Source organism: Acipenser ruthenus, chromosome 13 (genome assembly GCF_902713425.1).
Source record: "Acipenser ruthenus chromosome 13, fAciRut3.2 maternal haplotype, whole genome shotgun sequence".
Lineage (NCBI taxonomy): Eukaryota > Metazoa > Chordata > Actinopteri > Acipenseriformes > Acipenseridae > Acipenser > Acipenser ruthenus.
Window position 1 is genome coordinate 11,773,294 of NC_081201.1, and position 15,661 is coordinate 11,788,954.

A 15,661-nucleotide genomic window follows, 5' to 3' on the forward strand; every position below is an offset into this window, starting at 1 on the left:
CCTTAATTTAGGAATCAAATAGCTACGCCACTTTAAACATTTCTGCTCATGATCTTATTCAGTTTGTTATAAAATCACTCCATCAATAAAGTAAAATAAAGACTGCTTGGACATATGGCTTAAACCAAAAGTAAGAATACCATGTGCTAATAGTTATGACTGTGAGTAGGGTTTCTGATATTAAGTTTAAACCGGTAATCAGATTAAACAAACCTATATTTAAAAGAAATTAGATCTGTATTGGTTTAGAAGGAACATAAGTTTGCCACACGGACAGTGATCTCCGTGTACCCCCTAAGTTTCATTAGAATTGTATATGCATTGCTGTAGACAAACATAAAACCTGAAGTGTACAGCTGCCTCCACTATATACCCCTGCATCCCTCAAATAACTACTCAAAGTATGTTAGAGTGCAGGATAGGAAGGTGCTCCACATACACAGATTGTTTTTCTTACTGCAGTGAGATGTGTTGGTGTGCAATATCAGTAGGGGTTGTTTCATTAAAGAGTAACATGTTGCTACATCTGTTTAAATAACATACCTGTAATTTCACTAACATCCTGTGGGAGTGTGGCAGGGTGAAAGCCCTGCCGGTGCACAGGTGTGTATGCATGTCGGGGGAACATTGGGTGGCAGGGAGGAAGTTAAAATCCTTCCTGCAAAAGCAGCCTAGTGTTCTGCGACACCTCATTTAGGGAGCCTCGATACAATACCACACACAATACCATGATATTCACATGGTGAAAACAAGTTCCAACATATTCAAAGGTCATTGCCACTGACTATAAAATTCAAATGTAAAAGACTTTATTTCTTGCATATAAAGAGAGAACTCTGGCGTTTCGGCCAGCTTCAAATACTCCAATTACAAGGAATCTCTTAATTCATATATAAAACAAAATAACACAGAAATACTTCCCTTGAAGCTGACTTTTTACAACTAGACTAGATGTTTTACATACAGGGGTATCTTAGAAGTGCTAAAAATGTGAGCAAGGAATGAAAAAATGAAACACTGTCAGCCTTCTCATTTCCAGCCTGCAGCCGGCTACATCACAGTCTACTTTTCCAGATGAGCCACCTAAAATAGTTATTTAAGAAAGAAAAGTTTTTACAGTGCTCGTATGTTCCAGTGAATAGTATTCAAAATGTTTATTTTCTTCCAGTAAAATAGCGGCAATCTGTAAGTTGAGTAAAACATTCCTTCTCTTAGGGCATTTCGTTTGCCCTTGAGATTGCAGATTGTGGACCAGCCTTCTCATTTCCAGCTGGCGCCCGGCTACGTCGGTGTCTACTTTTCCAGACGAGCCACCTAAAATAGTTATTTAAAAAAAAAAAAAAAATTTAAAATGCTCATATGTTCCAGTGAATAGTATTCAAAATGTTTATTTGCTTTCAGTAAAATAGCGGCAATTTCCAAAATTCATTACGTATGTAAGTCCAGTAAAACATTAGTTCTCTGAGGGCATTTAGTTTTCCTGACTTATATTTCCATGGACACCGTGAATCGCGATGGACCAATCAGTATCAAGTGATGTTGGTGATGAAGGCCGAGCGATGAAGCGGTTATCGAATCAATCATTGAATTTACCCGAACCCCCCCCCCCCCCAAAAAAAAAACAAAGGACAGTGAAGGTGAGTAATGCCACAACTTATAGATATATTCATAATTTTTATTGCCAAAGTTCAGTAGCTGTAACTAAGCTTATGCATTGAATCTTCTTTTTGAGTGCTCTCATTGCCATCAAAACTAGGGTTACCAGATTTCCAGTAAAAAAAAAAAAAAAAAAAAAAAAAAAAAAAACGGGAATCTTTTTTCTTCCCTTTTTTGTTGAAAACCAGTTTGCTATTTTGAATATAAACAAAGCGCTGTCTTGTTTTAGTATTTCAGTACATACCAGTAATGTTCTGTGACGTCAGTTGAATCCTTTTGTCCACAGGCGTAATTTACACGGGGGGGACTGGGGACAGGGGACAGTCACGGCACGGGGGACATGTCTCCTCACTTTTTCATTATTTCAGATAGAATAATCTTTATGCATGCATCAGCTGCAGAAACTGCCCCCCCCCCACCTCACTTTTGAAACCAAAGTTACACCACTACTGTTGTCAGCAGCTTAAATTCTTCTTTACTGATTTAACTGTGCATATTTGTATGTTTTACAATATAATGTATAACAAACACAAAATGTCTTAACCCATTAATGTATATTTGTTGCTAAAGCTACCAAAGCACTTACAATAAAATTGGTAAAATGAGCTAACAATTTAAAAAAATCATATTCATCATAGTAGCGCTCCAGATAAGGTTTTGGGTCTGGGAGTAACTTAACCTTTAACGCTGAGAGTAAAATGTATTTTCAGGGGGTAAAATGCAACATTACCTTGAAGTCATCATGAGTAATCTGGATAAATACTGTACAATCTTTAATAGTAATGGGGTAGGCATTAAAAAAGAGCCTTCCATTTTAACTGCAGTGTTACTTTGAGATACTGTACAAAAACTTTGTATTAAAATAAAATCAGTGACAACAGCCATTCATATTCACTTTATTGACCACAGCCAATATGACTTTGAAGATAGCATAGAAACAGAACTTCTATTTTAACATTAAATTAATAAACTCAGTGAACATGTTAAAACTTCAATATAAAGCCATACAGACAAATAAAATAAGGAAATTTATTAAGTTATAAAACAGTTTGTTTAATATTATAGGCACCTTTTTTAGCGATTGCGTGGGACGACGGTTCCAGTTGGATTTGTAGCTGGACTGGGTGTTTACGCTTCAACCTGATAGCTTTGAATTTCTTATTCTTACTGTGATTGGCTGCAAAGACAACCCGGCTAGCCAGAGATTGGATAATGTTTGTTGGGTGGGTTTTTCTTGTGTACAGTTTCCTTGTAAGTGATGACATTTTGCTCTGGGAGATGTAGTTGTGAGTGGAAGTTTTAGGGGAGGCAGACAAGCTGTGCAGCTAAATTGATATGCTTATTTTTATGCATTAATTTTTTATTTAGTGCACATTTCAGATTTTTAAATGCGTAAAAATGGCAGGTACGCAGCTTATCTGGACTGCTGCATAGTAGTAATAATTGAAAATGGTCAAGTTCAAGAGTCAGAATGTGCTTTTCCAAATGCAAAAAATAGAAATTGCTAAATTCCTTCACATTCAGTCTTAAGGTGTTAAAAGGCATGGTGCAAAACAGACACACAGTATAAAATATGTAGGCATTAATGGGTTAACTCTGCGTTTGCTTTCACTTTGAAACTTTTTACTCCTACACACTCACCAGCTGTATAGTTGGCTCATCGATTTCAGTGCCTCTCGTGGCGACACGTTCTGGCAAAACTGAGCTACAACAGTATTACATAGTGAAAGTCTTACATAGATGGTATACAATCTAATGTCAATACATTATTTACTGTTACTTGTATTTATTTCAATCAAGCAACTGTTAACATAACATATTAAATAAAAGCAAAAATACAACTTACTGTAGAAATCACAGAAATTGCAACAGAAACAAACTTCTGAAAACTGTCAAAAAGTGTTTGAAATTGCAGTTCTCGCAAGCTCTTTAATTCATTTATTCATTATTGCACTTGCGCATTCTCTGACTCAGTAGATAATATGAAATAATAGTACGTATACTCAGAATCTAAAAATAAATGTCTGGTTGGTTCCATGAATATTTTCAGAAACTTAAAACTGGTCTTGTTTTAGTTTTCATTTTTTTTTGTATAAAATGCAAAAGAAAAAATGGAATAGCCGGAGGTAGAAAACAAAACACAGCTTATGGCTTACCTTTTCTGTATTCAAATTACTACCAATTAATACTGCTTCTCATCTTATGTTTTTAATTTAGAAATTGTTTGACATTTCTCTTCTGTCTCTGTATTATGGTATCTATATAAAGTGACATTGTTTATTTTTGTGGCTGAAATATAATTTCTCTGTTTCATTGGTGTCTGGTTCTGTCTTTCACCATTTTTTTGTGTGTAATAAATTATTGCAAAACAAAAACAGATTTTGCTTAAATATGTTAACTTTACTTTGAAATTTACTGTGTGCTAAGACAAGTTGTGGTTTTAAAAATGTAATATAAAAAAATATATTTTGTAATTACTTTTCATGGACACATATAAGCAACTTTTCCATGCCCTTTAAATCTGGGCGCCTAAAATCATAAAAAATGAACAAAGTAATACACTTATTTTGAAATTTGGAGCCCTATTAAGGCACATATTTAGGCCCAGAATATGCAGTTTTAAACCCCTGCAAAACCCCAAAATTATTTTTCGGTGGGGGGCGTTGCCTCCTGCACCCGTGCTGGTCCTTCTACTTAGGATTTCTAGCCTCCTACGATAAATGAAAATGAAAAGACTGACTGTTGTGGAAGCTGATTCACACGGTTACTTCAATAAATGGCTTGATGAGGTTCTTGCTTGTACCAATAAACAATCAAATGAGCAAGATGGGCCAAGTCTCCGTTTGCAACATTTCTTATTTTTCTTAAAGTACAACAGCATAATACATCCATGAACTTATACTGTACAAATCTTTTAGAAAGTAAAATATGTATAAATGCTACACTAGACTACACTGTAAAACTTTTTTTTTTCTTTTCATTAACACAGTAATGTGTTACATTAGGGAATACACACAAACGTTGCATTTCCTAATTTAAAACAGAGCTCATTTTACAATTTTTATTTTGAAAATCACCATTTCCAAATAATTCAATAAAATTAGTTCAGCAGATAAACATATTTCTGACAAAGAACTGCTTCTGATAATACTAAAAACGCTTGTAACATACGCAATTCAACAGTGAAAAATTCAAAAAAGTTAAGCCAGTTTAATGCCACATTTCTAAAACAAACAGGCTACTTGTGTAGATGCCTTCCTCTTAGTGCTATTAGAACAGAATTCTGTTAAGCGTATTCAAGCCAAATGTCTCCATCTAAAACAACCTTAAATAAGAACATAAGACATTTACTAGAAAGAGGAGGCCATTTGGCCCATCATGCTTGTTTGTTTATTAAAAATCTTGCAAAGAAAGTAAATTAGACTAAAGACAACCACTCTGGCTATTATAGTAAACTGCAAGTGCTTTTTATTACGTTCATGCAGAACCTGCAGTCATCTGCATTGGCGGACTTGGAAGCTTCTTCCTCTGCAGGTGAAGCATCACAATGATCCTGTTATCTGTAGGGAAACGGATATACTAGCAATGAAGTCTGTATTTATCCTGGTCTTTCCACCGCTCATGCAACCATTCAAAACTCAAAATACATTACCACAAAATCCAACGAATATAAAAACATTGCTAACATTTTTGACATGAGGTAGTTTTAATGACACATGTCTGCAAAGTATATTTTTGCAGCTTGTAGCAAATGCACTGTAATGACGAAATAAACAAGCATTAACAAACTCCCTTTTGATCAGCTTTTAGCGCATTCCTGTTTTACGTGTTTTCTTTGCTGTGCCTTTTTTATATAAGTAACACACACTGGGGATTCACTCACTTAAACTAAAAGAACTGAAGAAACTACAGTAAAAGAAAAAAGTAAACTTCGGCAAAGAGATCGGGGTGGCGATCTCAAAGATGTCTAAATAAACTGGTGGCGTTTCCTCCCTTGTTTTTCACTTCTTTAACACTCGAACTGCCACGACAGTCATTTTGACAGTTCGAGGTTTTGAAATTTAAATTACTCTGCGTGTCTGAAAGTTATGCGGTTGTCCGTTTATGACTTTTCCTAAATACATGTATTAAATACCCTGATGGCGTTTGAGAGGCAGGATTACAAAAATAATGAAATTATAATCCCGCCCACCTAGAACTGCCAAAGCAGTCATTTTGACTGCCTTTTACAATACATGTTTTTATTTTGAATATAACCTACAATATTCTATTTTATTTTTATATACAAGCCTGTTGTTATCTCTACTGGACCTGGCAGCCATCAATTCCTTCGTTTTGTACAAGAAAAGCACCGGGGAAAATATCAGTATGAGAGTTTTCATCTTGAAGCTAGATACACTGCTTCGGCAGAAACATTTCAATCAGAAAACTGCAAAGCAGCAGGCTGCAGCAGCTCAACCTGGATTCAGTGCTGCACCAAGTGACCTCTCCTGTAAAAAAAATTGTATTTTTTTTTACAGTTTTTTTTACGGTGGTTCTAGTGTTAAAACACTTTAGACATTTTGATTGTCCGTCTTCAACCAGATTGCCTTTGCCATCTGGCTGAAATCCAAAATAGTTCCACACCAAGCTTCTCTCTCCGGCATTCGCCATGACTGCTGCAGTAATTACATTTTCCCAGAACATGCAGGGTAGTTGGTCACTTCTGCTAAGCTGAAATGAGTCAGCTTAGTTCATCTTGTTTTTAAAGCACAGAATTACAGGGTTTTGTTTTAAAAGCTAATAATAATAATAATAATAATAATAATAATAATAATAATAATAATAATAATAATAATAATATCGAAAAATCACGACATTTTGATATTTTTCTTTTACCCCGATATTAGGTATTGTCGGATTTTGGTACCATGATATACCGTAGGTATCGATATGGGTAGGTAAGGATTAGAGTTAATGCTGGCGAGAGGTGGAGGTAGGTGTTTCGTGTGTGGTGAAATACGTTTAAGAATTACCGTTGGTGTTCTGGGGAGTTTCATGAAGCCGTGGATATTGAAGCAGCGGCTCCGCCTGAAACCACTGAATTTGAAAGTGTGTCTCTTGTTTTGTTAAACTTGTTTATTTTAGCTACCGTGCCTTTTGTTTTGTTCCTGTCTTTTGTGTTTAAACTGTTTTGTTATTAAACGTGTGCATTAGTGCTTCACTGCAGATTTTCTGGGTCTCTGAATCTCTCTTCCTGTCGGTAACAGCTTGGCCAGGACATGACCCAGTCACACATCGTGACAACTTTTACCCTTGGAACTTTAAAATCTGTTCAAATCTCTTTTCAAAACGTCTGCTCTAGTGCTCCAATAGTGTAAGGATTATTGCCCACATTGTACGGAATAGAAAAGCCAGAGCACTTGTTTTGTTGCAGTGATTGAGGACATATCTCAAACCCCGGTGCACTAAAGCGGACAACAAAGCATTCAGAATGTGAAAAAAACACCTTTTTAAACAAAAGAAAACAGGAACTTTGCCATCAGCAACTTTCAATGCGCAAAATGACAATACTCCTTGATGAATTGGTAGCGAAGATTCAAGCCCAGGAATCTCATGAAGTTAGGAACGTTACATAAATACTTTACTTTCTACATGTAAGTGTGTGGCAAGTGGTCCGTAGGAAAACTGTTAGGAACCACGCCCTATAGGTTTCTGAATTCTCATTAATAGCAAATCTTCTGCCAGTGGAGATGCAAGCCTGTCCAGTCAATCTACAGTCTGGAGTAAACTAACATGTCACCAATAAAAGAAACAAAGTGTCCCGTTTCAGACAGATTTGCACTGCAGTTTATCCTGCCATATAAATACCACTCAGATCCTGAACTGTACTGCATAACAAAGAGAATGCTTTACTGCTACCTTACATCAAACACAATACTTTGTTCCTGCTTTACATTGTTTCTCAAAGTTGAAAACAAGATTCCATTCCTTGTGCTACTCCAGGGATGTGTGTGGATGACTGCAATAGAATTTCAAAAGGAGGCTTAATGCTGCAGTATGTGACCAGCCAACCTTTCTCCCTTTAAGGTTTCTACAGTATGAATCTGCTTTGAGTTCGAATTTTAACCGAATTTATATTCTGTTTCAGTTAATATACACAAGAAATGCCATTTGCTTTTATAGCTCCACACCATTTTTAACAGAGATTTACTGATGTCTCCAAACTCTGAAAATGATGTTACATAGATGCTGACCTATCCTGGTTTTCTCTTAGAAAACAGATCTTACATATAATATCAGAGGCAAAGCTACTAAAGTGCTGGGAAAAACTAATTCTGTATTCTTCACAATGGGCATTAGAAAAAGGACAGCCAATTGTGCTAGCCTATACAAAATTATAGCCATTTCTGTTCCATTCCCAGTTCTATGTCAGCAATGACATTTAATTATTTTAACAGAGCCCAATTCAGAATGGATTTGTAGTGCTGTACTGAACATATAAAACAATTAAAGACTTTAACCTACAATCCAAACTGCAACACTCCCTCTACGTTTTTCATTAGGCAGTTGTTGTGAAGGGGGTTATTAATGTGATGATTTAACTGTATTGGGAGTAAACAGCAGAGCACTGCTTGTGAGCATATGGCTACAGTCCAAGCGCTTGAGGGCTGTTCCTTCCAGATGTCAGTTAAATACCGTCAAATTATCTTTTACACGTGCCAGAAATAGTAAGAACTGGTAAACTAAACAGTTTGGAATTACCATTAACAGCAGTATAGCAAGTTTTAATCCATTCAAAAGAAAAATACTGCAGCCTCAACTTGGATGTACTATGCAAAGATATCAATTTGCTTTGTTGCAATTAGTTAAATTTCATTTTGTAAAAATGGATCTGGCTTCTGGCATCTAACAATTTCAACAAGGTATAAATAGACAAATACCTATGAAAATTAATTGCAATACATATCTGGGTGCAGGGAAAATAGATTTGTCCATCCCAGCAAAAATGTACACGTTGCATTTTGTCTACACAACCCACGCTTACAGTATTTGTAGCTAAAAATGTCCTGAAATCTTCCATTACCTATGTAGGCCTCAAAGATTCTATTCCACCTGAAAGAAACACATGTTACAGCAAACATGTATTTTCATTTGAAATGTGATATCTGTTACTACGTAAAAAGGTTAAATATCAGACAGTTTCATTCTCCTTTTTTTCACAGGAAATAAGTTATACATGCACTTCCTGGGTGATTTCACCTAGGCAGTGTCCTCTTGGTCATAGAATGTTACTAGCAGAAAGCGTTCTGTCAATAGAGGAAGCAGGTGATTGGGTATTGACAGGTATAGCAAGAAGCCATTGCAAGGGTGGAAACAATTTCACCCTGCAAGTGATCAAGAAAGTGCAACACTATCCGAAAGCATTGATATCAAACAGAGGTTTCTGTAACCAAGCTCAGTACCAGATATCAAGTTTTCAAATATAAATACATGTTAACAAAATTGTGTTTCTTTCAATACTGGACATGTGAGCCCCTCCCACCTGTGTCTGCCCATGCGATCCTGAACCTTGCCCTGGGACCAGCTTTAAAACCCTGCAAAGAAGCTGGAAGATCCTTAAAAGGAACACATGTATTACTGCTTCATTATATGGAGTGGTGGCCATGGAAATTACATTAACCAGAAATTCCTAACGTTTTACCATTAGCATTTGTTTCAATACAATTTCATGCAATGGTTTTTCACCAAATAAAAAAAAGCATGAAAAACATTATATAAATTGTTTTTCTTTCTTTTAATTGACATATATTTTTAAATACAAGCCAGTGGCTGCTACAAGGGGTCTCTGTGGGTTCTTCCCCTCAGTGGCTGGCACTGATGACATATGGGCTAGGATATTCTCAGTTAATGACGCCATACCCAAAACAATCTGTTTTAGCTTTTTACAAAGAACCTTGGAACAGTTCATTACATTTGTTAAAAAAAGGGTGATGCAATAGACATAGCTGCCACTTTATATAATTTAACACATTTTAAAATAGCAGCGAATCTTCCAATTCAAGTTGCAAAGACCTGAATGTCTACATATCTGGCCCAGGGGGGAGATGTCAAATACTCTCATCTTTCTTTATATTCAATTTAAATGGATGTTGGAATATTTATTTGAAAATCATACACAGAATGTTGTTTTTTTTAGTACTGGATCTTTGAATGCATGATGCCTTCACTTATATAGTCTCGGGATCAAAATACTGTGTAGGATTCAGAATGACCCTCCATTTCAATAGTTACAGGGATAGGGGAGATACAGAACAGTCTGTTAATGTATGCAGGAAACTTAAGTCTCTAAATTCAATTCCCATGGCCAACTCGTTCAACAACAAACACGCAAACACACATTGAGTCAGTAGGATGATTCCATGTTGAGTGCAGCTCGGCTTAACCACCACTTGTACACTCTTGCAGTGTCAAATATCATCATTTTAAACTGCTGCTCGACTGTGGTCGTCTTATATTTAGTGAAGTCAATAAGAACAACGTCAGAGTTAGAAGATGGCATCATTTAGATAACTAAAATGGAGCCCTTTCAGGCAGTAATCTACAGATCATGAGCAATGACTACAAAACTGCAACACAATGTGTGATGGTTTAGCATGCACAGGAAACAGCATCTAGGAAGATGTTAAACATAACCCTTGTGCAGTGTGCAGCACAGCCTGAAATCTGAAATGGTTGCTATTGCATGGAATATGATTTTTTTTTTTTTAGAATGAGAATACGACATTAGATAATCATGCGATGTAAAACAGGTCACAAGCAGGAAATTATGTTTGTGTCACAGCAGCAGAAGGGTTAATGCAACGAACACTTTGCAGGCAATGAATCTTTCAAGAGAAAGGCCAAGGATTGGATGGTTATGGATACCGTCTCATCTCTGGGTTAGACGGGGCTCCCTCAAGGGCAGGATTGTGGCACATAGGCAGGACAGGGCTGGGGAGCACTGCAGGTCCCTGTGCCACAGCTGTTATGTGAATACACATATGATAGCACTCACCATTGTTGTCCATCCAGCATCTTTCTGAAGCACCTATTATCACAACAAAATAAAAATGTATAACAGTTGTAAAAGACAGGCTTTGACAGACTTGAAGTCACATGCATCAAACCTACAGGTATTTAACAGTTAAATGTCCTGCTCTCTATGGAAACACAAGTTATGCTGCAGAACAGTATATTCATTCACTGTGTTAGAATGACATCTAACTTTATGTAGGTTTGGTACCTAAAGGACGCATTATAAAAAGACCTAGAAAGACTCCTATGGTCAATCATTACCGTTAAGGACATAGTGCAGGAACACACAGTCAACACAAGGAACCAGTGGTATACCAAGTATATGCTTCCTGTGTACAGCTCGGAACACCCTGTTGAAATTGGCTAATATGCGAGACATAGCGACCACAGTGAAAAGGACAAGAGGTTTCCACATCCACATCCTCACCCTCACCCTGGCTTGAGTGTGAGTAACAACACAGACTCAAAAACGCACAGATGAGCAGTTCAAGATAAATGATAGCTGGGAGTGTGTTCAAACGGGTTGGTGGTCCGATGACATTACAAACAAAGTGAAGTAACATAAAGGGCCTTTCGATGTGCATTTCACTGCCTGGGGGGGGGGGGGGGCAGGTCTGGCTAAAGTCTGGCTATACTCTTGTATTTGGTTTGCATGGCCTGTATACTGGTAAACAATGAGCAGTTGAAATTTAAAGTAGAGTTAGCACTGCAGCTATCCTCTGTAGTCTTGGTGCGAGGGGGTTTCACTACCAGAAAATAAAAGAGCCTCATTACCTTACAACAATGACATATATATACACACACACATATATATATATATATATATATATATATATATATATATATATATATATATATATATATATATATATACATATGTATGTGTGTTGCATTTTTGCTGGTAATGCAGTGGAATGTTTTCATTAGCAGTCCTACCCCCACCACCCTACTTAGTTATGAACAAAAACGATGAAGTTGGAAGAGTGACTGGCTATTGTGGTGGCAGTAGCACAGTGCAGTATTGTATTGTGCATACGCACTAAGCAAGCAACCATTCTGGCTGGACTACACGTTTTATATATATATATATATATATATATATATATATATATAACATCCACAATACGTGGTTTACATGTGAAAATACATTGGACATCATAACATAACGCAAAACTACATTTTCCCTTTGCGTTTACTGGGACTCTTTTCCCACAAAGCACTGCTATTTTGAAGATCCTTCTGTGCAATGACTGCATTTACTGCGTACTCACAGCTATATATCCCGGGAAGCAAAACACTAAGGTGTGTGTACGACTTCTGGGAGAATACATGCTGTACGTTTTGCTACTCAAGTTGTGTATCTTCCGATATCTAGTTTAAATACCCAACTCAATCCTTGTACAAGTCCACCACACAAAGCCGGCGCTACCAGTTTAATTTATGGACCTGCTGTGTATATATAAATTGCATACACGCTGCCTCTGTGTGATGAAATACAGGTAACTGTAGAATAAAATACATGTATTTTTTTTACCTTTCGTTTCCTGGTTTCGGCAGTCCCGCTCCAAACAAAGCACTGGTATATGACTCGCAGATTCTGTTTCCAATTATCCACCTTATAGCTATTCACATGGGAGCACCCGGCCGGACTCATGACAGAAACAACATTCACTTTATTGTTTATATAATAAAACGTTTAGTAAGAATTATCCAGAATGGGTTCCTATTTAAAGGGGCAGCCAGCCGAAATCCGCGGTGCCTGCGTTTTCAAATTAATCCGTTTTTAAATTAATCTCTGTCTCTTTAAATATCTCTATCTGTCTCGCACTCTGCCACTCTCCTGGCTCTTTTAATGGTCGGCAATGGAATTCAACAGAACACCGCGAGCGTTACAAGTCCCGCCCGCCGACAGATTTGATAGGTCCTAATTGGCCGGCGGTGATGTCGTTTCCCGTTAAACACACGCCCTTGTGTAGAAACAGGCAAATTTGTATTGGCTCCCATCGGCATCATTTCCCATTTAGAGGCGTTTCCACGAATTTGAGGATCTGTTGGTTGATACGAACAGTCGGTAAAGACTCAGTAAATCCTTTGAAATGTCAATCAAAAATTAATGTCACACAGTGAAGAAAACCCGTCTATATTCTTCACTCGTTGGACACAAAGCTGCTCCTAAGGTCACGGTGAGGGGGGATATCATGTTAGTAACAAGAAGTACCCCGCCCTTCACTAAACTGCTATCAGCGGCCGGGGTTACAGCGCTGGTTCTCACAGACGCGCTGGTTTGGGTGTTCCGTGAGTTCAGGCACTGCGTCATTTCCGATTGTAGTTGCGCGTTCTCAGTTGCCTGAGAGATTTCCTGTGGAAGCGGCCCAGACTGTTCACGCCGGCTCTTCAAAACAGAAGGGCGAGGCGTGCCAAGTTGTCACGTTTGTGAAACTGGTGACCCAGAGGCTAACAACACGTGGTAATGGTACAGTGTAACAGTAAAGCTAATGTCAGGCAGAGTACAGTAAATCCAACTGTTCTACCTTTTCTCTTTTTTACCACATATTAAAGCTACAGTGCACCACTAATCACGAACATACACAAATGTGTTTTCATATTCTACTATGTAGTGTCATTTAAAAAGAAAAACAGGCTTTGTCAGCTGTCTAGTTTGTTTACATATGCATACAACTTTAAAATCTTGCTATTTGCTGCTTGACTGTGAGAAACAGGATATTACAAATGACATAATATAAAGCAAGACAGGTAGTTAAAAGAAGTTCCATGTTTTTATTCTTTTTTTTAATAATTGTTGAGTTAAAACTAGGTGAATGTGTGTTGCAAACTATTGGTACAGCAATACAACAAGTATCATGTAAATGTTATTGTTGTGGCGTGAATAAAACATAAAATCACTAATTTTCAATAAAACGTACACTTGATGTAACATTTATAGTCATATTTTGTCTCTCATTTAACATTACTTTCACATGCTGCCAGTGCCTGTAAGAGGCAATTTTATTTTAAAGACTTGGTTAGCATTTTACTTTGCCTTTTTAGTTGTGAAATTAAAGCTACAGGATTTGCCCACAGCACTTAATTCTACCATTACCTTGGGATTCCTAATGCTTTCATTCTGTTTTCTATTCTCATTATGCCTGATTTGGCTTCTTAAAATGGATTACAGCTAATGCATATCGTGGAAATCAGAAAGTGCTGTAGTGATAGTGAATCAGTTCAATCAAAAAGCGCTGTAGTGATGATGAATCAATTCAATCAGAAAGCGCCGTAGTGATGATGAATCAATTCAATCAGAAAGTGCCGTAGTGATGATGAATCAATTCAATCAGAAAGCGCCGTAGTGATGATGAATCAATTCAATCAGAAAGCGCTGTAGTGATGATGAATCAATTCAATCAGAAAGCACATGGTACGCAAAACTGAAACACACTGCCATTTTTGTTCTGTCCTGAGTTTCACAGCACCTACATGGTCACATTAGAAAACTGAAATCAAATTGCATCACCATTTCCCTTTCTAAAAATGAATAAACACAGCACACTGCCATCGAGACAGAACAGCAACTACAGTGACAGCCAAATAGTCCACAACAACGATAAAAGCTACAAATAAACCTGAAATACAGACTTAAACAAGGGGAAAAACTAGTTCACAAATCTGTTATGCTGGTTCCATTTCTAATCATTACTTGCACAGTCACTACAGCTAATGTATCATTACTCAACCCCAAACATGGCGTTTAAACATAAACTGTTTTTTTACATCTTATATGTTGTGACAAAACAGGCAGTAAAAAAATAAAACATCAATAATAATAATAACACAACTTGGCAATTATGTGTTAATGATTAGGACATGTATTATTCATTTTAATATAAGACAATGATCAAATTAAAATACAAATGAAACTTGTATAAATGTGCACTTCCTGTGCTGAATCCTGTGCTAACATTCGATGCCGCCAACGTATTTGCCAGAAACAGACAGTTCATTCTGATCATCAGAAGAGAGATTTTCGCTCTTTTTCAAGACTTTAACCAAACTTATCTGCTTCCATTTGCTCATTACTACCACTAGATAAACAGTACAATCCTATAAGCGTCAATGTCTGTTTCACTTCAACCAATCACACAAGATAATATGCGAGTCCCCAGTTATGAAGCCGAAATTTTGCAAACTACTGGTAAAAATCAATTTAATCAGAAAGAGCTGTTGTGATGGTGAATCAATTTATCAGCACTACAGGAACTGGCCACCCCAAAAAAGTAACTATTTTTAACGTAATGAGTTACTTTAACTAGTTACAATTTTGTTCAAATAACTTGTAAGAGATGACTTTTTTAAAATAACTTCCCCAACACTGTATGTAGTATTCATAAGGTGCATGAACTTTTAAAACCATTTTTTAACCCTCATTGGCAAAACAAGATTCTCCATTGTTTTTGTTGTCTAGACTTTATTTTCCTGCCTGCAACACTAAATTTTGATGTAAGTATTCTCCTCAATACTTTACTGTGATAATTGTTTCTTATGTTCAGGATGGAATGTAAGTAGTGTAAGGCTCAGATGGGGTCCTATTTCCTGTAACACAGGAAATGAACTTATAGCACTGAGAACATGGGCTTCACTTGCATCAAAGTGAAATAGATGAACAACAAAAAATATGAAAACCACTAACCTTGGATTTAAAATGAATGTACTTATCTTTCAGTAGTTCGGGACAAACACCAATCACAAAATGTTTTAGTACAAATATTTATTGTGGAGAATGCAGAGTATGCGATTTTACAGAGAAGTATGCTGTATATACACATTAATTTGACATCAAACCTAACTTGGTTTGAGGGCTTGCTGCCTGGGCGACTGGACGAGGCAGAGACCCCCATAGACAAAACCTGGTACTAAATCACTTCCAGTGCTATGTGTCACATGGTCCGAC

General features: G+C 36.9%; 1 protein-coding gene across 2 annotated transcripts in view; it reads right to left on the reverse strand.

Moving 5' to 3' along the window:
- LOC117418285 (ubiquitin carboxyl-terminal hydrolase 22) overlaps positions 1 to 13,117 on the reverse strand; it is a 104,466-nt gene extending 91,349 nt beyond the window's left edge. The window contains exons 1-2 of one of the 2 annotated variants that reach the window (XM_034031182.3): positions 12,248 to 13,117; positions 10,694 to 10,726 (exon numbers count right to left, since the gene is read on the reverse strand). In XM_034031182.3, coding sequence (XP_033887073.1) covers positions 10,694 to 10,726; positions 12,248 to 12,367 — 153 coding nt within the window. In that variant the 5' untranslated portion in view covers positions 12,368 to 13,117. The remainder of the gene's footprint in view (positions 1 to 10,693; positions 10,727 to 12,247) is intronic. The other variant, XM_059035678.1, reaches the window with a different exon arrangement.
- Positions 13,118 to 15,661: the final 2,544 nt, after the last annotated feature.